Genomic DNA, 24940 nt, shown 5'->3' with positions numbered 1-24940 from the left:
TTTATGGCTTGACAGCTTATTCCTTTTTATTCCATTGTCTGGATGTACCACGGTGTATTTATCTACTCTCCTACTGATGACAGACATTTTGGTTGCTTCTACATTTTGGGAATTTTTAATGAAGTTGCTATGAACAGCTGTGTGCAGGTTTTTGTGTGGATATAACTTTCCAATTCCTTTGGGTAAATATCAAGGAGCAATGAATGTTGGATTGTATGGTAACAGTATGTTTATTTTGTGAGAAATCACCAAGTGGTCTTCCAAAAGGCTGTACCCTTGTTCACTCTCACCAGCAATAGATAAGATTTCCTGATGCTCCACATCCTTGTTAGCCTTTGTTAGTGTTTTGGACTTTGGCCATTCTAATACATGTGTGGTTGTATCTATCTCTTGTTGTTTTAATTTGCATTTCTCTAATGACTTTATGATGTGGAGCACTATTTCATATGCTTATTTGCCATCCATGTATCTTCTTTGGTCAGGTGTCTGCTAAGGTCTTTGGCCCAGTTTTTAAATTGGCTTGTTCGTATTCTTGAGTTTAAGAGTTCTTTGCATATTTTTATTTTACCATCTCTAATGCTTTTCATTTCTTTAAGTAAGTCTGAGTCTCTGACCTTTACTGTTTTCCTTCTCTCTAAAGAATTTCTTTCAACATTCCATGTAATGCAGGTTTCCTGAAAACAAATTCCCTCCATTTTGTCTGAGAAAGGCTTTATTTCTCCTTTTTTTTCCTTTTCTTTGAGACAGAGTCTCACTGTATCCCCCAGGCTAGAGTGCAATGGCACCCTCTCAGCTCAATGCAACCTCCACCTCCTGGGTTTAAGCAATTCTCATGCTTCAGCCTCCCGAGTAGCTGGGATTACAGGCACCTGCCACCATGCCCAGCTAACTTTTGTGTTTTTAGTAGAGACAGGGTTTCACCATGTTGGCCAGGCTGAACTCCTGACCTCAGGTGATCCACCCGCCTCTGCCTCCCAAAGTGCTGCAATTACAGGCATGAGCCACTGAGCCCAGCCTCCTTCATTTTTGAAGATTAATTTCACAGGGTACAGAATTCTAGGCTGGTGGGTCTTTTCTATCAAGACTCTTGATATTTCACTCCACTCTCTTCTTGTTTGCATGGCTTCTGAGAAGAAGTCGAGCATAATTTTTATCTTTCTTCCTCTGTAGGTAAGATAGACCCCTTTGGCTTCTTTCAGGATATTTAAATTTATCTTTGATTTTTTGTAGTTTAAAAATATTTGGGCGCGTTGGGCGAAGGCGGCGCTTGGCTGGTGGGGCCCGCGGCGGGATTTTCCCGGGCGGCGAGAGCGGATCTATCTTGGGATCCCATGGCTTTCTTTACTGGGCTCTGGGGCCCCTTCACCTGTGTAAGCAGAGCGCTGAGCCATCGCTGTTTCAGCACCACTGGGAGTCTGAGTGCGATTCAGAAGATGACGCGGGTACGAGTGGTGGACAACAGTGCCCTGGGGAACAGCCCATACCATCGGGCTCCTCGCTGCATCCATGTCTATAAGAAGAATGGAGTGGGCAAGGTGGGCGACCAGATACTACTGGCCATCAAGGGACAGAAGAAAAAGGCGCTCATTGTGGGGCACTGCATGCCTGGCCCCCGAATGACCCCCAGATTCGACTCCAACAACGTGGTCCTCATTGAGGACAACGGGAACCCTGTGGGGACCCGAATTAAGACACCCATCCCCACCAGCCTGCGCAAGCGGGAAGGCGAGTATTCCACGGTGCTGGCCATTGCTCAGAACTTTGTGTGAGTTGAGCCCAGGCCTCTGGTTGCAGGACTGGTGAATGGAGCAGTTCTGAGAACCATACTTTTGCTAAGGGAGCTTGGGAGCCGCATGGCTGCTCCCTTCACACTGGGTAACAGTGTAGTATCTTGTGAGAGAATAAATGTATTCATTAAAAAAAAAATATTTGCTTGGTGCAAAGGTAATTGAGGTTTTTGCCATTACCGTTTTTGCCATTGAAAGCAATGGCAAAAACCACAACTGCTTTCTAAGTGGCAGAAACCGCAATTACGTTTGCACCAACCTAATGATATGCTTATATGTAGGACTTTCAGCATTTATTCTACTTGTTCTCTGAGCTTCCTAGATCTGTGGTTTGGCATCTGACATTAATTTGGGGAAGTTCTCAGTCATTATTGCATCAAATATTGCTTCTATTCCTTCTTTTTTTCTCTCTCTCTTCTGGTATTCCTATCATGTATATTTTACCTTTTGTAGTTGTCCCTTAGTTCTTGGATATTTGGTCCTATTTTTTTTTGTCGGTCACTTTTTTTCTTTTTTCAGTTTTGGTGTTTTTTTTTTTTTTTTTTTTTTTTTTTTTTGTGAAGTTCAGCGATTTTTTTCCTCAGCTGTGTCCACTCTTCCAGTGAGCCCATCAGAGGTGTTCTTTATTTCTGTTACAGTGTTTTTGATTTCTAGAATCTCTTCTTGTATTATTCTTAGAATTTCATCTCTCTGCTTATGTTGGCCATTTGTTGTTTCATGCCATGCTGTCTACTTTCTCCATTAGAGCCCTTAGCCTATTAATCATAGCTGTTCTAAATTCCCAGTCTTGTACTCAAACATCTCTGCTATATTTGAGTCTGGTTCTGATGCTTGCTCTGTCTCTTTAAACTCTGTGTTTTTTCCTTTTAGTATACCTTGTACTTTTTTCTTGATAGCTGGACATGATATACTGGGTGAAAGAAACTGCTGTAAAAAGGTCTTTGATAAAGTGGTGGCAAGGTGTGTGTGAACAGGGTGAGAGGAACCAATTATAGTCCTATAAGTAAGTATCAGGCATTTAATGAGACTGTACGTCTGGTTTGGGAACTTCACAACTGCTTCTCAGTCTCCCCTGCCCACTTCAGTGCAACAAAATGGCTAGAGTGGTTGGAGTTGGGTATCTTCTTCCACATGGAAGGCTAGAGGGGACTAGAGTTGTTTACTTCCCTACCCCCAAGTCAGTTAGGCTCCGATAAAACTCCAGCAGGTTAGATTCCAGTTAAGTAATTTCTCTTAAGGGCAGACCTCATTAAGAAGAAAAGAATGTTCTGGCATATTTCAAAATGGCTCCTTTTTCCTTCCTCCTGATGGAAGCACAATAGGATTTTTTTCTAATATTTACTGTGAGAATTTGGTTGAACTCACAGAGATAAAACTCACAAAAGTATGTGGACTCACAATGACTAGATCCCTCTAGAATTTTTATCTCTCAGACTGGTCTACTATGAGCCTCTAGCAACTGGTCAGTTATAGTTCAGGTTTCCCTACCTCAGCACTGCTTCCCATGGAGGTCTATGCTAGGGGTTTCAGCTCCAGCAAGTCACAATTGTCTGCATTTCTCTATCAGTTTCTCCAATTTTGGGGGCAGTGGTTTGCCCTGTGATTCTATCTTTCTGATGCATCTAAAAAGAGTTACTGATTTTTCAGTTTGTCTCGGTTTTTATTTGCTGTTTGTTAGGATTCAATGACAATTTCTAACTTCTTACATACCAGACTAGAAAATGGAATTCCTTGAGCCAATTTTTAACTGATAAATCACCAAACATTGACTGTTAATATTGGTAAGAAATGTGCTTTTAATAACCTTCATGTTGTTTAAACATCCTAGTCTTAAGTAAAATATTGTGTGCAATAATAAATTTAGGACCACATATACTATTAGTATTAGATAACAGCTATATTCAAGAATTCTTATCTGGCATGCTTATAGAAAGAATGAAGGGCTCTCAGCAAAATAAACCTCAGGAAACAGGTCTTCCAACATCTGTTTTTTCAGTAATAAAAGAAAATTTTGTATGAGAATATAATTTTATATCATTTACAAAATGTTGCACAATATTCTCTTTGATCTAATCAACAATACTACATGAAGTAGGGCAGAGGTTACAATTAACCTTTTATATTAAAAAAGATTAAAAACAGTTGAAAGAGGTAAAATATTTTACTGTAGGACAAATTCCTAATTACTAGTAAGCTGTATTACTGGTATTAGAATCTGTAATGTTTTCTTTTTAAAAACATGTATTTTTAAGTAATCCATATTTCCTCAGCTTCTGTTTTCTCTTATATGTAATAGCTTGCGCCTGCAACTCTTTGGAGGCCTGCTCAAGGGCTACTGGAGATACTTTGCTTGCATGCACAGACAGCTGGAAATGTTTGGATTTTATGTCTCTCCCAGTATGGTTCATAATCAATGACTAGGGCAGGCAGTCCAGCCCAGCTCCCTTACCTGGGTCAGACAAACTGATATGCATTTATACCCCAGAACTCCTCATGAGACCAAGTTGATGCTTGGACTATTTCTATAATTACAACTTCGTTTGGCTTCTTTCACTTTCAAGTTCTTCATCTCCCAGACCTTACAGTTTATTCTTGGGAGCTCTTCCTTAATAAATCACTTGCACGTTTTTTTGTTTCCCATTTGCTTGGTAAATATTCCTCCATCCGTTTATTTTGAGCCTATGTGTGTCTTTGCATGTGAGATGGGTCTCCTGAATACAGCACACCAATAGGTCTTGACTCTTTATCCAATTTGCCAGTCTGTGTCTTTTAATTGGGGCGTTTAGCCCATTTACATTTAAGGTTAATATTGTTATGTGTGAATTTGATCCTGTCATTATGATGCTAGGTGGTTATTTTGCCTGTTAGTTGATGCAGTTTCTTCATAGTTTCGATGGTCTTTACAATTTGGTATGTCTTTGCAGTGGCTGATACAGGTTGTTCCTTTCCATGTTTAGTGCTTTCTTCAGGAGCTCTTGTAAGGCAGGCCTGGTGGTGACAAAATCTCTCAGCATTTGCTTCTCTGTAAAGGATTTTATTTCTCTTTCACTTATGAAGCTTAGTTTGGCTGGTTATGAAATTCTGCAATGAAAATTCTTTTCTTTAAGAATGTTGAACATTGGCCCTCACTCTCTTCTGGTTTGTAGGGTTTCTGTAGAGAGATCCACTGTTAGTGGTAACCCGACCTTTCTCTCTGGCTGCCCTTAACATTTTTTCCTTCATTTCAACCTTGGTGAATCTGATAATTATGTGTCTTGGGGTTGCTCTTCTCGAGGAATATCTTTATGGTGTTCTCTGTATTTCCTGAATTTGAATGTTGGCCTGCCTTGCTAGGTTGGGGAAGTTCTCCTGGATAATCCTGGATAATTATCTTGAAGAGTGTTTTCCAACTTTGTTCCATGCCCCTTGTCACTTTCAGGTATACCAATCAAATGTAGGTTTGGTTTTTTCACATATTCCCGTATTTCTCGGGGGCTTTTTTCATTCCTTTTCATTCTTTTTTCTCTAATCTTGTCTTCACGCTTTATTTCATTAAGTTGACCTTCAGTCTCTGATATCCTTTCTTCCCACATGATCAATTCGGCTATTGATACTTGGGTATGCTTCACGAAGTTCTCCTGCTGTGTTTTTCAGCTCCATCTGGTCATTTGTTTTCTTCTCTAAACTGGTTATTCTAGTTAGTAATTCCTCTAACCTTTTTTCCAGGTCCTTAGCTTCCTTGCCTTGGGTTAGAATATGCTCCTTTAGCTCGGAGGAGTTTGTTATTACCCACCTTCTGAAGCTTACTTCTGTCAATTTGTCAAACTCATTCTCCGTCCAGTTTTGTTCCTTTGCGGGTGAGGAGTTGTGATCCTTTGGAGGAGAAGAAGTGTTCTGGATTTTTTGAACTTTCAGCCTTTTTGCACTGGTTTCTCCCCATCTTCATGGATTAATCTACCTTTGGTCTTTGATGTTGGTGACCTTCAGATGAAGTTTCTGAGTGGATATCCTTTTTGTTGATGTTGATGCTGTTCCTTACTGTTTTGTTAGCTTTCCTTCTAACAGTCAGGCCCCTCTGCTGAAGATCTGCTGGAGGTCCACTCCAGACCCTGTTTGCCTGCATATCACCAGCAGAGGCTGCAGAACAGCAAAGACTGCTGTCTGTTCTTCCTCTGGAAGCTTCATCCCATGGGGCACTCGCCAGATGCCAGCTGGAGCTCTCCTGTATGAGGTGTCTGTTGGCCCCTACTGGGAGGTGTCTCCTAGTCAGGAGACACGGGAGTCAGGGACCAACTTGAGGAGGCGGTCTGACCCTTAGCAGAGGTGAAAAGCTGTGCTGGAAGATCCACTGCTCTCTTCAGAGCTGGCTGGCAGGGTTGTTTAAGTCTGCTAAAGCTGTGCCCACACCTGCTGCTTCCCTCAGGTGCTCTGTCTCAGGGAGATGGGGGTTTTATCTATAAGCCCCTGACTGGGGCTGCTCCCTTTTTTTCAGGGATTCCCTGCCAGAAAGGAGAAATTTAGATAGGCAGTCTGGCTACAGCGGCTTTGCTGAGCTGCAGAGGGCTTTTTCCTAGTCCCTGATAAAACAGACTTTAAACCAACAAAGACCAAAAGAGACAAAGAAGGGCATTACATAATGGTAAAGGGATCAATGCAACAAGAAGAACTAACTATCTTAAATATATATGCACCCAATACAGAGGCACCCAGATTCATAAAGCAAGTTCTTAGAAACTTACAAAGAGAAAGAGAGAGACTTAGACTCCCACGCAATAATAGTGTGAGACTTTAGCACCTCACTGTCAATATTAGTCTGATCAGTAAGACAGAAAATTAACAAGGATATTCAGGACTTGAACTCAGCTCTAGACAAAGCTGACCTAATAGACATCTACAGAACTCTCCACCCCAAGTCAACAGAATATACATTCTTCTCAGCACCATATCATATTTATTCCAAAATTGACCACATAATTGGAAGTAAAACACTCCTCAGCAAATGCAAAAGAATGGAAATCATAACAGTCTCTCAGACCACAGTGCAATCAAATTAGAACTCAGGATTAAGAAACTCACTCAGAACTGCAAAACTACAAAGAAACTGAACAACCTGCTCCTGAATGACTACTGGGTAAATAATGAAATTAAGGCAGAAATAAATAAATTCTTTGAAACCAATGAGAACAAAGATACAAGGTACCAGAATCTCTGGTACACAGCTAAAGCAGCGTTTAGGGGGAAATTTATAGCACTAAGTGTCCGCAAGAGAAAGCAGAAAAGATCAAAAATCGACACCCTAACATCACAATTAAAAGAACTAGAGAAGAAAGAACAAACAAATTCAAAAGCTAGCAGAAGACAAGAAATAACTAAGATCATAGCAGAACTGAAGGAGATAGACACAAAAATCCCTTCGGAAAAAATCAGTGAATCCAGGAGCTTGCTTTTTTGAAAAGATCAACAAAATAGACTGCTAGACAGACTAATAAAGAACACCTTTCACAATGTTGGTGGGAGTGTAAATTGGTTCAACCATTGTGGAAGACAGTGTGGCAATTCCTCCAGGATCTAGAACCAGAAATATCATTTGGTCCAGCAATTCCATTACTGGGTGTATACCCAAAAGATTATAAATCATTCTACTAAAAAGACACATGCACACATATGTTTATTGCAGCACTGTTCACAATAGCAAAGACTTGGAACCAACACAAATGCCCATCAGTGATAGACTGGATAAAGAAAATGCAGCACATGTATACCATGGAATACTATGCAGCCATAAAAAAGGATGAGTTCATGTCCTTTTCGGGGACATGAATGAAGCTGGAAACCATCATTCTTAGCAAACTAACAAAAGAACAGAAAACCAAACACTGCATATTCTCACTCATAAGTAGGAGTTGAACAGTGAGAAGACATGGACACGGGGAGGGGAATACCACATACTGGGCATGTCAGGGAGTGGGGGACTATGAGAGGGATAGCACTGGGAGAAATACCTAATGTAGATGACGGGTTGATGGGTGCAGCAAACCACCATGGCATGTGTAAACCTATGTAACAAACCTGCATGTTCTGCACATGTACCCCAGAACTTAAAGTATAATAAATAAATCACTTGCACATAATTCCTCATTTCAGGATTGGTGTTTCAGGAATCCATTCTAAGAAATTAAGAAAAATGATAAATGAAAAGTTTAAATATTTTTTCTAAGAACGTACTTTTCGTAAATGCAGGAGATAGAAAATCTAACTAAACCGCTATTACTTCTTTGTTCTCTTCATTAGTTCATGAGGTCTTCTTACTAAAGATAAACATTTGTGTTAAAGTTTTTACCTTGCCACAAATTCAGTTAACCTCTTTGAGTCTGTTTTTAATCTACATACACACAGAACTTATTTAGAACGGTTCAACTTGTGATTTTTCAACTTTATGATGGTGCTGAAAGCAATCCACATTCATTATACTCCTTGATTTATGAGGGTGTTTGTTTTGTCTGGTTAAATCCCTCCTCAACTGAAATTATCATGTCAGAAACACCTGTTTGGCTTATGATATTTTTAACTTACAGTGGGTTTACTGGGATATAACTGCATCATAAGTTAAGGAGCAGTTATATTGGGGGATAATAGCAACTGCCCATAATATTATATGAATATAGGTATTATGATGATCAAATGAATTAATAGAGAAATAATTTATAAACTATAAAGCACTCAAATAGGGGTTCCCAAAATGAAAAATGTAATAAAAATGTAGACTCCCAGGCTTCCTGCCCCTAAACTCCACAGATTTTCATTCAGTAGGTGTAGTGGATTAGGGAAATGCATTTTCACAAGCACCCTAGGGTGAAGACTGTTCAAACATTTTGAGAAACGTTGAACTATGCTAGGTCAGTTGATATCAGCATCATCATGTACATACAATAGTCTTCATTTCCTTTGGACTTCACTGTGTAAAATTTAACCCGTTGTTATTGTGTTTTAAATCTTATTAATTAATGGATTTTCCCTATTATCTTTCCTTTATTTCTTACCTGACACTAGTAAAATTTTTATAATTTACCAAAAGCAAGCAAGACTGAACAAATGAAACAAATTTAAGAAGACGACTAAGCAAGCATATCAGAAGACATTTGAAAATGACTAAAAGGAAATTTTTTTTAAGAAGTTTGAGTACTTTTTATATAGATGTGCACTCACTAATTAGCCATTGATATTTAAAAGTTGAATGAAAAAAATGTACTGTGGAAATTTAAAAAAGGAATTCAGCTAAAGCATTCAAGTCATGAAAGATAGTTACACAAGAGTTACGTAAGAAAGAAATATGCAAAGTTTGAGGTAATTACTATTCCTTGGGTTTGGATCCTGTGTTTTTGAAGATATTCCTCTTGAAGTTTATTATTTCAGTGATAAAGGACATTTTGGTCAATGACAGATTGCAAATCTTATAGTGGCTCCATAAGATTATAATGAAGCTATATAATGAAGCTATATCATCTATGTTTGTGTAAGTGCACAAACTTGTATGACTTTTGTAGTTCAAATTTATATAGATAATGTATCATAGACAGAGATGTCATCAATTAGATACAGAATTACTGGGCTATCATTACTGATTTGTTCTTTTTGATTTTATATCTGCTAAAGAGAAGTAAATTCCCCTTCTGTTGATTTCAGTACTCTGTATCAGAATATTAAAATACTATCTAAAATATTTTAAGTGTCTAATTGTAAACCTATTTATGTATTTCTTTAAATTTAAACATTATACAAATTATTTTAGTTACCGAAGCTTTAAACTTCACTAAGTTTAAAACAATAGCAATTGTTTTATTGTTAAGAATATTGTTTTAAATACTAAATATTATTTTTAATATTAAATACTACTGTTAATTTTTAAATATTGTTAAGTTTGCTAAAATATTGCTACTATTTTTAACTTTAAATATTGTAAGCTGGGTGCGGTGGCTCATGCCTGTAATCTCAGCACCTTGGGAGGCGGAGGGGGGCAGATCACGAGGTCAAGAGATCAAGATCATCCTGGCCAACATGGTGAAACCCCTTCTCTACTAAAAATATAAAAAGTAGCTGGGCGTGGTGGCATGGCCTGTAGTCCCAGCTACTCGGGAGGCTGAGGCAGGAGAATTGCTTGAACTCAGGAGGTGGAGGGTGCAGTGAACTGAGACAGCACCATTGCACTCCAGCCTGGTGACAGAGTGAGACTCCATCTCAAAAACAAAAAAAGTTTAAGTATTGTTAAGTTTTAAAATAATAACAATATTATTTTAAGGAGAATAAAGAGTGTTATGCTTTAATGTGGGCAAATTAAGTGATTTCATGCTTTATCCATGCTTACGTCTCCCAAATTTAAATCTCCAGCACAGAACTCTCCGGAAGAGAAAAATCACACTCCAGAATCATATAAACAGCTACTTAAATAATATTTATGCATATGGCTAGCCGGTTTTTTCAGCACCAGTTATTAAATAGGGAATCCTTTCCCCATTGCTTGTTTTTGTTAGGTTTGTTGAAGATCAGATGGATGTAGATGTACAGTCTTATATCTGAGATCTCTATTCTGTTCCATTGGTCTATGTGTCTGTTTTTGTACCAGGATCATGCTGTTTTGGTTACTGTTGCCTTGTAGTGTAGTTTGAAGTTTGGTAGCGTGATGCTTCAACCTTTGTTCTTTTTGTTTAGAATTGTCTTGGCTATTTGGGCTCTTTTTTGATTCCTTATGACATTTAAAGTAGTTTTTTTTCTCTAATTCCATGAAGAATGTCAATGGTAATTTAATGGGAATAGCATTGAATCTATATATTACTTTGGGCAGTATGGCCATTTTCACGATGTTGATTCTTCCTAACCATGAGCATGGAATGTTTTTCCTTATAGTTGTGTCCTCTCATTTCCTTGAGCAGTGGTTTGCAGTTCTTGAAGAGGTCCTTCACTTCTCCTGTTGGCTGTATTCCTAAGTACTTTATTCTCTTTGGAGCAATTGTGAACGGGAGTTCATTCATGATTTGGCTTTCTGATTGTCTATTGATGGTGTATAGGAATGCTTGTGATATTGGCACATTGATTTTGTTTCCTAAGACTTTGCTAAAGTTGCTTATCAGCTTCAGAAGCTTTTGGGCTGAGATGATGGGGTTTTTCTAGATATAGGCTCATGTCATCTACAAACAGAGACAGTTTGATGCAGCAAACCACCATGGCATACGTTTACCTATGTAACAAACCTGCACATCTTGCACATGTATCATGGAACTTAAAATTAAATTTAAAAAAAAAGATGTATGGTAGGCATCTCAAGCAATATATCTACAACTGAACCCTTGGTGTATCTCTTAGAACTGTTGCACCCTAGTCTTATTCATCATTTAGTTGCTCAGAATGAATAAATAATAAAATTTTTAAAATCCTAGAACCAAATTGGACTCTTCCATGAGTTCATTTTTTTATATCCCATATCCAATTTTGTCTCATTGCAATATGCAATACGTATTATGTTAAAATATGCAATACATATTATGTTATTTCCCAAGACCTAGCAATGACTCCCCATTTCACCCAAGGTAAGAAACAAATTATTATAATGGTCCACATATCTCTAAATGTTACAAAACCATGTCCTCTATTACTTTCAAGATTTCATCACTACCAGTTTCCATCTTGCTTTCTCTGATTCAACTGAATTAACTACTGGCCTCCATGCTGTTCCTTGAACATACCTGGAATGTTGTTGTTTTTGTCTGTGGTGATTGTTCTCAGATACCCAATGGCCTCTTTTCCTGAACTCTTTTTCTTAAATGCTACTTTTCAATATATCTAACTTAACCATTTTATTTTAAATTGCACCCCACCCCAGCAACATTCTAGATCTTTTTCAGTTTTCTCTTGGATATTTGCTTCTTTTGTGTTGCTGCTCTGTATTCTGGAAAATTTTTCAACAAATTCCTCCCACTCTTCTGAAGATTTTTTGTTTTTAAATTTTATCATCTATAGTTTTTTTTTTTTCTATGAGACCTTTCCTATTTTTTGATCTGAAACAGAGAAGCTTTCTGATTGGAAGTGTTAGATTTGAAGCTTTAATAACTTTCTAATACTAATAGATTAAATAATATCTCACAACTGAGAATTCTAGTTGGAATTGAATAATGCAATTATTTCAAAGATTTATGGAAAATTCTATATCTAGCCAAACTTTTTAGAAGAGAGAGAAAATATAGATTTCTGTACCTCAGAACCCCAAAATGTCATTGACCATACATCTTTTCTGGAAAAAATTACTTGAGAGATGTCAGAAATGTAATCAAACAATTTATAACTACAGTCATTAGGAGATTTTGATGTTGTACGAACACCACAGAATACTTATACCAACTTAGAGGGTATAGCCTACTCTATTACACAGCTCCATTATAATCTTTATGGGAATATTGTCATATGTGTGGTCTGTCATTGACCAAAAATGTTGTTACATAGCATATGACTGCAATGATAAAGAGAAATGTCTCCCAAAAGAGGAATTCAAGAGGAATTCACAGAGACATTCAAGAGGAATGTCTTCAAAAAAAGCATTTCATACAACACAGAGTATTCATCCTTCCAAATTTATGATTTCAAGTAAAAAAAACCTATAAAAATCCATGGTCCAAATATAACATTTTCCATAGAATTTAGAATTAGATTATTAATTTCTGTAAAGGAATCTGGCTGGAATTTTGATTGAGATTGCACTATATCTCTCAAATTGAGATTCATTGAAATACTATAATATTGAGTTTTCTGATTCATGAAAGTGGTATGTCTCTCTATTCTAGGGTTTCTCAATATCAGCACAATAGACACTTTGGATACAGTCATTATTTGTTGTGAGGAGCTATCCTGTTCTTTATAAGATGTTTAGCCAATAGAACATCCCATTCTCCCACCGAATGCAGTTATGACATCAAAAAGTGACTCTAGACATTGCTAAATGTCCTCTTGGGGGCAAACTTGCCCTCCTCTTCCATTGAGAACAAATGTAACAAGGTTATACAATGTAAGTGATAGAGCTCAGAGAGAAAAAAGATAAAATACAGAACAGAGCACTTGAGAATTGTAGGACAGTAACAGATGGTCTAAAATATACATGTAATCCAAGCCACAAGTGGAGAGGAGAGTGATGATCAAAAGGGACAGGAAACATATTTGAAGATATAATTTCATCCAAAATTGGGGCAAATTCAATCCATGCACTAATGTCTTTTACTAATTGAGGACCAAAATTTTGTCCCCAATTAGTAAAAATCATTAGTGCATGGACTGAGTTTGTTAAACCTCAAGCAGGATAAAGGTAGAGATTACTAAACACATACCATAAATAAAAGTTTAAAATCAAAAAATTAAGTAGAAAATGTTAAGTGTATCCAGAGGAAAAATTCATATATTCAGAGGAACAACGATAATTACAGCTGACTTTTCATCATAAGCAACAAAACCAGAAGTCAATAGAATAATATATTTAAAATGCTGGAAGAAAACCCCAGAATTCTATACTAAGTAAACACTCATTCTGAAAAATGGAGATAAAATAAAGACAATTTTAGGAAAATGTGTTTTTTGATTAGCACTGAGCAGTACAAGAAATACTAATGTTCTTTCAGCTGAAGAGCAATTATTCCAGATAAAAACCTGGATCTTCAGAGACAGATGAATATTATTAGAAATAGCATGTATGTCCCCTATATATACAGAAAATTGTTTTAACAAAAATAATAACAATGCTAGAGTTTTTAACATGTAGAAATGAAATGTAGATAACAACACAACAAAGGATAGGAAAGAGGATAGATGCACTTTTGCTGTTTTAAAGTCCTCATATATTAGATGGTAAAACAGTTGAAGATAAACTGTCAAAAGCTACAGATGCATTTGCAATCCTCATAGCAAACATAAATATATACTACTGAAAACTATAGAAAACAAATAACTAGATTATAAACACAAACTTATCTATATTAACAATTACATTAAGTAATAATGGTCATATACACTGATGACATAATTTTGTACACACAAAATATGTAACTATAAACAAACATATAGTAATAACTGCATTCATGAAGATAGCTGAGTGTAAGGATGGTACACCAAAACAAATTATATTTCTATATACTACCAATAAATATTTGAAAACTGAAAAAAGATGTTATTTACAATACCATCAAATATTTCATCAATTACATTGACATAGATTTACTTTGGGAAATATAAAATTCCTAACTTAAAACTAAAAATGCTGACAGAAATTAGATAAAATTTAAAGAAATGGAGATAGAGTTTATGTTTATAGGTCAGAAGACTAATATTTTTAAGATGTTAATTCTCTTAAAGTTGATTTAGATATTTAATGTAATCTCTCTGACTCAAAACCCTTGAAGGATTTTCTTTTCATAAATATTGAAAAAACCAACTCTAAAATTTATATAAAAATGTAAAGGACTTAACCAAAAAAATATTTTAAAAGTAGAAGGAAATAATTGAAGGTCTTACACTATGTGACTTCAAGACATTGTAGAGAAAGCCACAAGTATTAATATCGTATAGTTGGGCTGGGCACGGTGGCTCATGCCTCTAATTCCAGGAATTTGGGAGGCTGAGGGGAGCAGATCACCTGAGGTCAGGAGTTTGAGACCAGCCTGGCCAACATGGCGAAACCTCATCTCTACTAAAAGTACAAAAATTAGCTGGGCGTGGTGGCATGCGCCTGTAATCCCAGCTACTCAGGAGGCTGAGGCAGGAGAATCACTTGAACCCAGGAGGCAGAGGTTGCAGTGAGCCAAGATCACACCATTGCACTCCAGCCTGGGCAACAAGAGTGAGATTCCATCTCAAAAAAAAAAAACAAAAACAAAAAAACAAAAAAAAAATCATATAGTTGGCATGATACTTATATAGATCAACTAACAGAACAGAGTCCAAAACATAGACCATACATCTTTACTCAATTCATTTTTAACATAGCAAAATGATTCAAAAGAGAAGGCAAAGTGTTTCCAATAAGTGGTTCTAGAACAACTGCATATCCAAATGAGAATGGAAAGTAAACCTTGACTCTCACTTCATACCAAATGTAAAAATTAAATTGAAAATAATTTACCTACATCTGAAAGCAAAAACTATACATTTTCTAGAAATAAAACAGGTGAATATTTTTGTGACTCTCAGGCAAAGTTTTCTAACACAGATGAGAAAAGGTAAGAACCATAAAAGAAAAATATATAAATTGCAATTTATCAAAATTAAAAACTTCTGTCGGGAAGCAAAAGTGAAAATGCAAGCCACACACTGGGCATCATATGAAATATGAGATATGAAAGAAAGAACTGATATACAGAATATATAACAAACTTCTACAAATTAATTAGGAGAAAACAAACACCCTAAAAAAAATAAGAGACAAAAGTAATTCACACAGGCAGTTTGCAAAAGGAGACTTCCAAATGGTCAATAAGCATATGAAAATTTGATGAACAGCTCATGCCTGTAATCCCAGCACTTTGGGAGGCCGAGGCAGGCAGATCACAAGGTCAAGAGATCGAGACCATCCTGGCCAACATGGTGAAACCCTGTCTCTACTAAAAATACAAAAATTAGCTGGGCGTGGTGGAGTGCACCTGTAGTCCCAGCTACTTAGGAGGCTGAGGCAGGAGAATCACTTGAAACCTGGGAGGCGGAGATTGCAGTGAACTGAGATTGCAACATTGCACTCTAGTCTGGTGACAGAGCGAGACTCTGTCTCAAAAAAAAAAAAAAAAAGAAAATTTGATGAACATTATTACTCAGTATGGAATAAAGAAACTAAAAGCCACAATGAGACACCATTACACATCTTCTACAATGTGTAATATTAAAAATTTTCATGACACTATGTGTGGGTAAGAATGTAAAACAAAGCCAATGTTTACAAACTGCTTGTAAAATGCTATTGTCACTTTGATAAACTGTCAGTTTCTTAAAAGTTTACACATAAACAAACATGCTGTATGACCCAGCGATTCCATTCCTAGGTACTGGAGAAATAAACCCATATGCCTATAGAAAAACATGTACAAGAATATTCATAGCAGCTCAATTAGTAATAGCCCATAATTGGAAACAACCCAAATGCCCATCAATAGGAGAAAGTGTAAACAAACTGGAATATTCACAGAAAAGGAACAGGACTGAGTAATACAAAAGAATAAACTACTGGCATTATACACAAATACACAGATGAATCTCAAAAACATTTTTTATGAAAGTAGGACACACACAGAAGAGTACTTACTGTATGAATTCATTTGTATGTAAGTTCAGAAATAGGCAAAGCTAAATCTATGCTGACAGATGTTAGGATGTATTGAACAAGGTAACAAGGGTGCTTTCTGGGGTGACAGAAATATTCCTTTTCTTGTTTTGGCTAATGGTTGCCCTGTGTCTACCTTTCTTAAAATTCTTGAAGTTTTACACTTGATTTGTGCATTTTACTTATTACAAATTATAGCTCAACAAAATACTATTAGTATAAACCAAAAATAAGATCTAGAAGTAATCACCATTTGATATCTAAAGAGAACCCTAGAAGTAAGTGTCAGACCATAATGTTTTTCACAAACTCAGAAAGATAAATGAGAATAGTGGCTGCAGATTTTGGAGGTATTCCAAGACACTCCATTCCCACCTTCTTGTCTGAAACTTTGTTATGAGTATATGTAAGGTCAAATTTGGGATGGATTTTCTTGAAATATTTGGTGTCCAGCCCTGGTAATTTAAGTTAATTATTTGATTATTACTCTTTGTCAATCAAGAGACTCTTATAGTAACTGTAATACTACATACAAATTCTTGGTAATTCATCTTAACTAAACATCATGTATAAGTAGATAAAAGACACACAGATAAACTAGCAAATTCTTATGAGGCTTCTCTGAGCAGAGAACTGCTGGTTTACATCCAATATTTGTATTTAAGAAGCATTTAAATATTTTAAAATATATACAGGTATCTTAGTTTGGAATGTTTCCTCAGTTTCCAGGTGGATCCTTCTTTAAAAGGAATGACATATATTTTTAGCTTCTAACATTTGTATGGGCCCTAAAACTTCTTGTTATTCATTACATGGAAGAAAAAAAATACACTCGGAATGGAAAAATGCATTATTGTTTACCATATTTTTCTGATAACTGCTGAGAAATTCCAGTAGTTAGTAATTAATAAAATATATAATACAAATATATGGTTGTTGTTAGTAATAAAAAGATACGGTTTCCTTACTCAACTCTATTCTACTTAGATGGGAAGAAAATGGCTGAAATCTTCACAATCTGAGGCACTAGTTCTCTGGATATGCTAGTTAACTCTTGCAGGTAGCTGTAACGCATTTCAAATATAAGTGTTCCCAGCAACCATTCTCTGAAAGACAAGTGCTGTTGATTTAGGTGCTTGTTGCTGGTTTCTTATGGCTTTTGCCAAGTTTTGTAATCTTCCAGGCACATTTTATGGATAAACTAGTAATTACCCAGCCTAGATTTCTTCCATAGATATTCCAGAGCATAGTCGTTTCATTGTACTTTACAAATTATTTTCCCCATTTCTTGATGGCAATTAATGGCTAAGACAATTTTATAAAGTACAGTTTAACCAAAAACTTATTTCATTCACTGATCCCAAATCTTCTTTCTCCTTCCCTTGGTTTCTTTATCTCCTGAGATGTCTGTATTGTAAGTTTCAACAGACTTATAGGCTAAAGCCCTTCAATCTCAAAAACATGTAAGGATCACTGATCACCGAACTGAACTTTGCCACATAAAGAAGGAAGAGCATGGAGAAGTATTTAGAAGTGGAGAGACTGAGAATAAAACATTGGTGACAATCTAATTTTTTTCCCAGCAACTTCAAACTATGGACACAGGGCCTGCTTTTGATGAAATTTACCAGACTGAGATAACTGATTAATTGTATCCCTAACGAGAATTCTGCTTATTTAATACACAGGGAAGTAATGATGCTCAAGAATTGGTCAGTGTCTGCATGCGAACCTCATTTTTCCTTTTTTTATTCATTTATTAGGAAGTACAGACATAAGACAACCACAGAAATGACACCAGTCTACTACTGCACTTCATTTTGAATTGCCTTGCAGAGCTATTAATCAAAATTACAAAGCAAAATTTATATGCAGTAAATCAAACCATATCATTAGAATTTATCACTTAGGCCATTTCCTCCCAGTTGAAAATTCTTGAGCATATCCAAGGTAATCTGCCTGAAAACTTAATTATTTTGGGGGATATAGTAATACTTTCAAGAGACCCAGAGGGTATATCAACTCTTTTATTCCTATTCCTGTTAAAAACTTATATATAAGACATTAGTATTTTGAAAATATGTTTGTTATCAAATGAAGTATACATTTAGGTTTTAAAGTAATTCACCTGGCTGGGCACGGGTAATCCCAGCACTTTGGGAGGCCGAGGCAGATGGATCACCTGAAGTCAGGAGTTTAAGACCAGCCTGTCCAACATGGTGAAACCCCGTCTCTATTTAAAATACAAAAATTAGCTGGGCGTGGTGTTGGGGACCTGTAATCCTGGCTACTGGGGAAGCTGAGGCAGGAGAATTACTTGAATCCAGGAGGCGGAGGTTGCAGTGAGCCGAGATAACACCACTGCACTCCAGCCTGGGTGATGAGAGAGAAACTCTGCCTCAAAAAAAAAAAAAAAAATTAGGGTGATAATTTGTTATAACTTCCACATACTTTGCCCTTTATGGAAATGAGTACCACAGTGAAAACAGGGAGACAGGATGCCAGGCAAGAGATGATAGTCACCAGAACTAAAGTGTTGTGGATTTAAGATACATACTGGGGCCATGAGAAATTGCTAATGAATTTAATATAGGAGATAGAGAAAAGATGATTCCTGGTTTGGGAACTGGAAAAACAAGCCAACAGAAAACTTTGATTGTTATCAACTATAATCTCTAAAGAAAGAGATTTTTAGACAACCTTTAGTACACTAAAAGAACCCATAAAGATATCCATCAGGCTATGGGCCATTCATTAAAGAATGCTGTAGTCATAGTGTAGTAGGGAACACGCTGGGGTTGGAGACCTGGCTTCAACTGTGTGACCTCAGTGAAGTCATCAAACCATGCAAAGATATTTTTTTAACCATAAAATAGGCCAATGATACTTTCTCTACAAAGTTCTTATGAGGGTCAAAAGAGAAAATGCTTGAAAAAAATGCCTTTGGTGGAAGTTAAAAACATAAAAGGCATTGTGGCTGTGCTTTTTAAATTTCTTTGTGCGTTACTTAACATGATGTCATATCTAAGTAGAGTCTTTATAGTATTACGTTGATTTTGATTGTTCTAAACACTTTTTTGGTAATAATTGATAATCACATATAACATACTATATATAATTATATTTATGTATTCATTATATAATTATATACTAACTTATACAAATATATGTGTCTGTTTACACACAAACAATACCAAAAAGAAAATATAAGAACCTGAAATTTGACCTGGGCATTCTTTTTTGACATAATGCTGATGACAAGTTTAGCACCAGCTAAAGAATGTGGTAGCAAAGATAGTATCTCTTTTTCAAACTTATTTATTCTTCTCAATGCCAGGATGGTCAAGATATGCCTGAGGCTTTGTGGTTGATGTCTCTTGAGCAGAAGATCAATTCTGATTTCTGCCTCCTCTGGAGGCTGTCCAAAGAGAAAGGCAAAGGTCTCAGTTGAACAGCATCTTTCACATTGACTAGTTCATTTATTTGAATCAGTAGCACTATTTAAATAGGAATCAGAGGTGAGTGAAAACAGCATGAAGCTCTTTGATTGATGCTTCCAGTTAGAGGAATTATTTTCTGCTGTATATCTCCTATAGCATCATGTTAGTGTGTTTCTCTTGGTACTTCCCACTGCCATTGTAATATACCTGTGTGTTTGCATATATTATGTATACACATATACACACATATATTTATGTATGTATGTATATCCAATATACGATATTGTATCTATATTGTAGTATAAATACATGCTAACAACCTTTACCTCTGCTATCACCTTAGACGTTCTTACTTTCTATAGTATCTCAGCCCCTCAATTATACTAGAAAGCAAATTTGTTTCAGATGAATGAAAGCATTAATGACTGTATGGATGCCTAGATAAAATGAGTAAAATTCTTAAGCAAAATTCTAGCCTGCTCGAAGGCGGGAATTAATCTGGTGTTTTCATGGCAGGCAGATTAATGTAACAGTTCCTTTTTTTAAAATTGGTATTTAAAATCATTCTGTAACACTAATATTCATTTATTCATTCAAAAAACATTTTTGAGCATCTACTATATCCATGGTACTCTACTAAATATTGGGAATATGATAGTAAAATTTAAAAAGCTCCTGCAATCACAGTATTATCCTCTAAGACATGTTCTGGACTTAAATTACATATTAATTAATATCTGATTTTCAAAATAACATAATCAGAGACAAACTTTACTTGGCCTGCTGTTTAAAGAAGTACTCTTACCCTTCTTCCCATCACTACTTCTTAAAGTTTGGGGGCCTAGTTTCATATTTTCATAGTCAGGTTGCAATTCTAATGTTGACTTATGAATGTGAAGGTTTTGCAGAGACTGCTTTCTCTTCAGTAACACAAATTTAGAAATAAACTGAATTAAAAAAAAAACTACACAGACATTACTGAATTTCATGACAAAGCTGTAGATGTAACTGACAAAGTAAACTATACCATTTCCTTATCCCATAGATGTTCTCTGAAGAGTAGTGTGTTAGGCAGAATATTCTTTATTGGGTATTTAGAAAAAAATGTAGTCTGTATTTTCCTGTGGAAGCAATGGGGTAACAATAGCCTAGCATTAATGAGAATGTAAAATGTGCACAGTTATATCATTTCTAAAATATTTCTCTAATAGACCATAATTTGAAAAGCTATTTGTCTGAGAGGGCTGCAAGGAGGAAGAGATGTGAAGAGTTTAATAGGATTTATGGTAAGCAATTTATCATAATCTTTTCTGACCTGATGTGAATTTTTCCTAAGAATTATTTTTGAGGTCTGCTGGCAAGATGGCCAAACAGGAACAGCTCTAGTCTGCAGTTCCCAGTGAGACTGGCGCAGAAGATGGGTGATTACTGCATTTCCAACTGAGGTACCTGATTCATCTCATTGGGACTGGTTGGACAGTAGGTGCAGCCCACAGAGGGGGAGCTGAAGCAGGGTGGGGTGTTGCCTCGCCTGGGAAGTATAAGGGGTTGGAGGATTTCCCTTTCCTAGCCAAGGGAAGCCATTAGAGACTGTACCGGGAGGAAGAGTGCACTCCATCCCAGATACTACACTTCTCACAGTCTTCGCAACCAGCAGACCTCTGGTGCCTGGCTCGGTGGGTCCCACCCCCACGGAGCCCAGCAAGCTAAGATCCACTGGCTTGAAATTCTCGCTGCTAGCACAGCAGTCTGAAGTCAACATGAGATGCTAGAGCTTGGTGGGTGAAGGGGCGTCTGCTATTGGTGAGGCTTGAGTAGGGGGTTTTACCGTCATGGTGTAAACAAAGCCACAGGGAATTTCGAACTGGGGAGAGCCCATGGCAGCTCAGCAAGGCCTCTGCGGCTAGACTGCCTCTCTAGATTTCCTCCTTTCTGGGCAGAGCATCTCTTGAAAAAATAGGCAGCAACCCTAGTCAGGGACTTATAGATAAAATCCCCATCTCCCTGGGACACAGAACCTGGGAGAAGGGGTGGCTATGGGTGCAGCTTCAGCAGACCTAAACATCCGTACCTGACAGCTCTGAAGAGAGCAGTGGATCTCCCAGCACAGAATTTGACCTTCTGATAAGGCACAGACTGCCTTCTCAAGTGGGTTCCTAAACCCCATGTATCCTGACTGGGAGACACCTCCCAGAAGGGGCTGACAGACAACTCATACAGGACAGCTCTTGCTGGAATCTGGTGGGTGCCCCCTCTGGAACGAACCTTCCAGAGGAAGGAACAGACAGCAATCTTTGCTGTTCTGCAGCCTCCACTGGTGATAACCAGGCAAACAGGATCTGGAGTGGGCCTCCAGCAAACTCCAGCAGACCTGCAGAAGAGAGGCCTGACTGTTGGAAGGAAAACTAACAAACAGAAAGGAATAGCATCAATATCAACAAAAAAGACAACCACTCAGAGACCCCATCTGAAGGTCACCAACATCACAGACCAAAGGTAGATAAATCGATGAAGATCAGGAAAAACCAGCACAAAAAGGCTGGAAACTCCAAAAACCAGAATGCCTCTTCTCCTCCAAAAGATCACAACTCCTTGCCAGCAAGAGAACAAAACTGGATGGAGAATGAGCTTGACAAATCGACAGAAGTAGGCTTCAGAAGGTGGGTAGTAACAAACTCTGAGCTAATGGAGCATGTTCTAACCCAATGCAAGAAAGCTAAGAACCTGAAAAAAGGTTAGACAAATTGCTAACTAGAATAACCAGTTTAGAGAAGAACATAAATGAACTGATATAGCTGAAAAACACAGCACGAAAACTTTGTGAAACATACACAAGTATCAATACCTGAATCAATCAAACAGAAGGAAGGCTATCAGAGACTGGAGATCAACTTAATAAAATAAAGTGAGAATACAAGATTAGAGAAAAAGAGTAAAAAGAAACGAACAAAGCCTCCAAGAAATATAGGACTATGTGAAAAGACCAAACCTATGTTTGATTGGTGTACCTGAAAGTGATGGGGAAAATGGAACCAAGCTGGAAAACACTCTTCAGGATATTATCCAGGAGAACTTCCCCTTCCCCAGCCTAGCAAGACAGGCCAACATTCAAATTCAGGAAATACAGAGAACACCATAAAGATATTCCTCGAGAAGAGCAACCCCAAGACATATAATCATCAGATTCACCCAAGGTGGAAATGAAGGAAAAAATTTAAGGGCAGCCAGAGAGAAAGGTTGGGTTATCCACAAAGGGAAGCCCATCAGACTAACAGTGGATCTCTCTGCAGAAACCCTACAAGCCAGAAAAGAGTGGGGGCCAATATTCAACATTCTTAAAAGATTTTTCAACCCAGAATTTCATATCCAGCCAAAGTAAGCTTCGTAGGTGAAGGAGAAAAAAAAAAAAATCCTTTACAGTCAAGAAAATGCTGAGAGATTTTGTCACCACCAGGCCTGCCTTACAAGAGCTCCTGAAGGAAGCACTAAACATGGAAAGGAACAACTGGCACCAGCCGCCGCAAAAACATACCACATTGTAAAGACCATTGACGCTATGAAGAAACTGCATCAACTAATGGGCAAAATAACTAGCTAGCATCATAATGACAGGATCAAATTCACACACAACATTAACCTTAAATGTAAATGGGCTAAATGCCCCAATTAAAAGATACATACTGGCAAGTTGGATAAAGAGTCAAGACCCATTGGTGTGCTGTATTCAGGAGACCCATCTCACATGTAGAGACACACATAGGCTCAAAATAAAGGGACGAGGAGTATTTACCAAGCAAATGAAAAGCAAAAAAAAGAAAAAAAAAAAGCAGGACTTGTAATCCTAGTCTCTGATAAAACAGACTTTAAACCAACAAAAATCAAAGAGACAAAGCCATTACATAATGGTAAAGGGATCAATGCAACAAGAAGAACTAACTATCCTAAATATATGTGTACCCAATACAGGAGCACCACCCAGATTCATAAAGGAAGTTCTCAGAGACCTACAAAGAGACTTAGACTCCCACACAGTAATAGTGAGAGACTTTAACACCCCACTGTCAACACTAGACAGATCACTGAAACAGAAAATTAACAAGGATATCCAGGACTTGAACTCACCTCTTTAACAAGCAGACCTAATAGACATCTACAGAACTCTCCACCCCAAATCAACAGAATATACTTTATCAGCACATTGTACTTACTCTAAAAATAAAAATGACCCCACAATTGGAGGTAAAACACTCCTCAGCAAATGCAAAAGAACAGAAATCATAACAGTCTCTCAGACCACAGTGCAATCAAATTAGAACTCAGGATTAAGAAACTCACTCAAAACTGCACAACTACATGGAAACCAAATAACCTGCTCCTGAATGACTACTGGGTAAATAACGAAATGAAGGCAGAAATAAGGATGTTCTTTGAAAACAATGAGAACAAAGACAAAATGTACCAGAATCTCTGGGACACATTTAATGCAATGTGTAGAAAAAAAAAATATAGCCCTAAATGCCCACAAGAGAAAGCAGGAAAGATCTAAAATTGACACCCTCACATCACAATTAAAAGAACTAGAGAAGCAAGAGCAAACAAATTCAAAGGCTAGCAAAAGACAAGAAATAATTAAGATCAGAGCAGAACTGAAGGAGACAGAGACATGAAAAGCCTTTCAAAAAAAAAAAAATCAATGAATCCAGGAGGTGCTTTTCTGAAAAGATCAACAAAATAGATAGACTGCTAGCTAGGCTAATAAAGAAGAAAAGAGAGAAGAATCAAATAGATGCAATAAAAAATGATAAAAGGGATATCACCACTGATCCAGCAGAAAAACAAACTATAATCAGAATGCTATAAACACTTCTTCACATATAAACTAGAAAATCTAGAAGAAATGGATAAATTCCTGGACACATACACCCTCCCAAGACTAAACCAGGAAGAAGTCAAATCACTGAATAGACAAATAACAACTTCGGAAATTGAGGCAGTAATTGATAGCCTACCAACCAAAAAAAGTCCAGGACCAGATGGATTCACAGCCAAATTATTCCAGAGGTACAAAGAGGAGCTGGTACTATTCCTTCTGAAACTATGCCAAAAAATAGAAAAAGAGGGAATCCCCCTGCTAACTCGTTTTATGAGGTCAGCATCATCTTGATACCAAAACCTGGCAGAGACAACAAAAAAAGAAAATTTTAGGCCAATATCCCTGATAACCATTGATGCGAAAATCCTCAATAAAATACTGGCAAACCAAATCCAGCAGCACGTCAAAAAGCTTATCCACCATGATCAAGTTGCCTTCATCCCTGGGATGCAAGGCTGGTTCAACATACGCAAATCGATAAACATAATCCATTACATAAACAGAACCAATGATAAAAACCACA

At 37.1% G+C, this 24940-nt stretch overlaps 1 protein-coding gene across 1 annotated transcript; it reads left to right on the top strand.

Moving 5' to 3' along the window:
* Positions 1-1249: 1249 nt before the first annotated feature.
* LOC115931250 (large ribosomal subunit protein uL14m-like) lies at positions 1250-1926 on the top strand. Its single transcript, XM_055367575.2, has one exon. The coding sequence runs from the start codon at positions 1332-1334 to the stop codon at positions 1767-1769; it is 438 nt and encodes a 145-aa protein (XP_055223550.1). The 5' UTR covers positions 1250-1331; the 3' UTR covers positions 1770-1926.
* The last annotated feature ends 23014 nt before the right edge of the window (positions 1927-24940 follow it).

This window comes from Gorilla gorilla, chromosome 19 (assembly GCF_029281585.2).
Source record: "Gorilla gorilla gorilla isolate KB3781 chromosome 19, NHGRI_mGorGor1-v2.1_pri, whole genome shotgun sequence".
In the NCBI taxonomy this organism is placed as follows: domain Eukaryota; kingdom Metazoa; phylum Chordata; class Mammalia; order Primates; family Hominidae; genus Gorilla; species Gorilla gorilla.
This window is presented reverse-complemented; position numbering and strand designations above follow the sequence as displayed.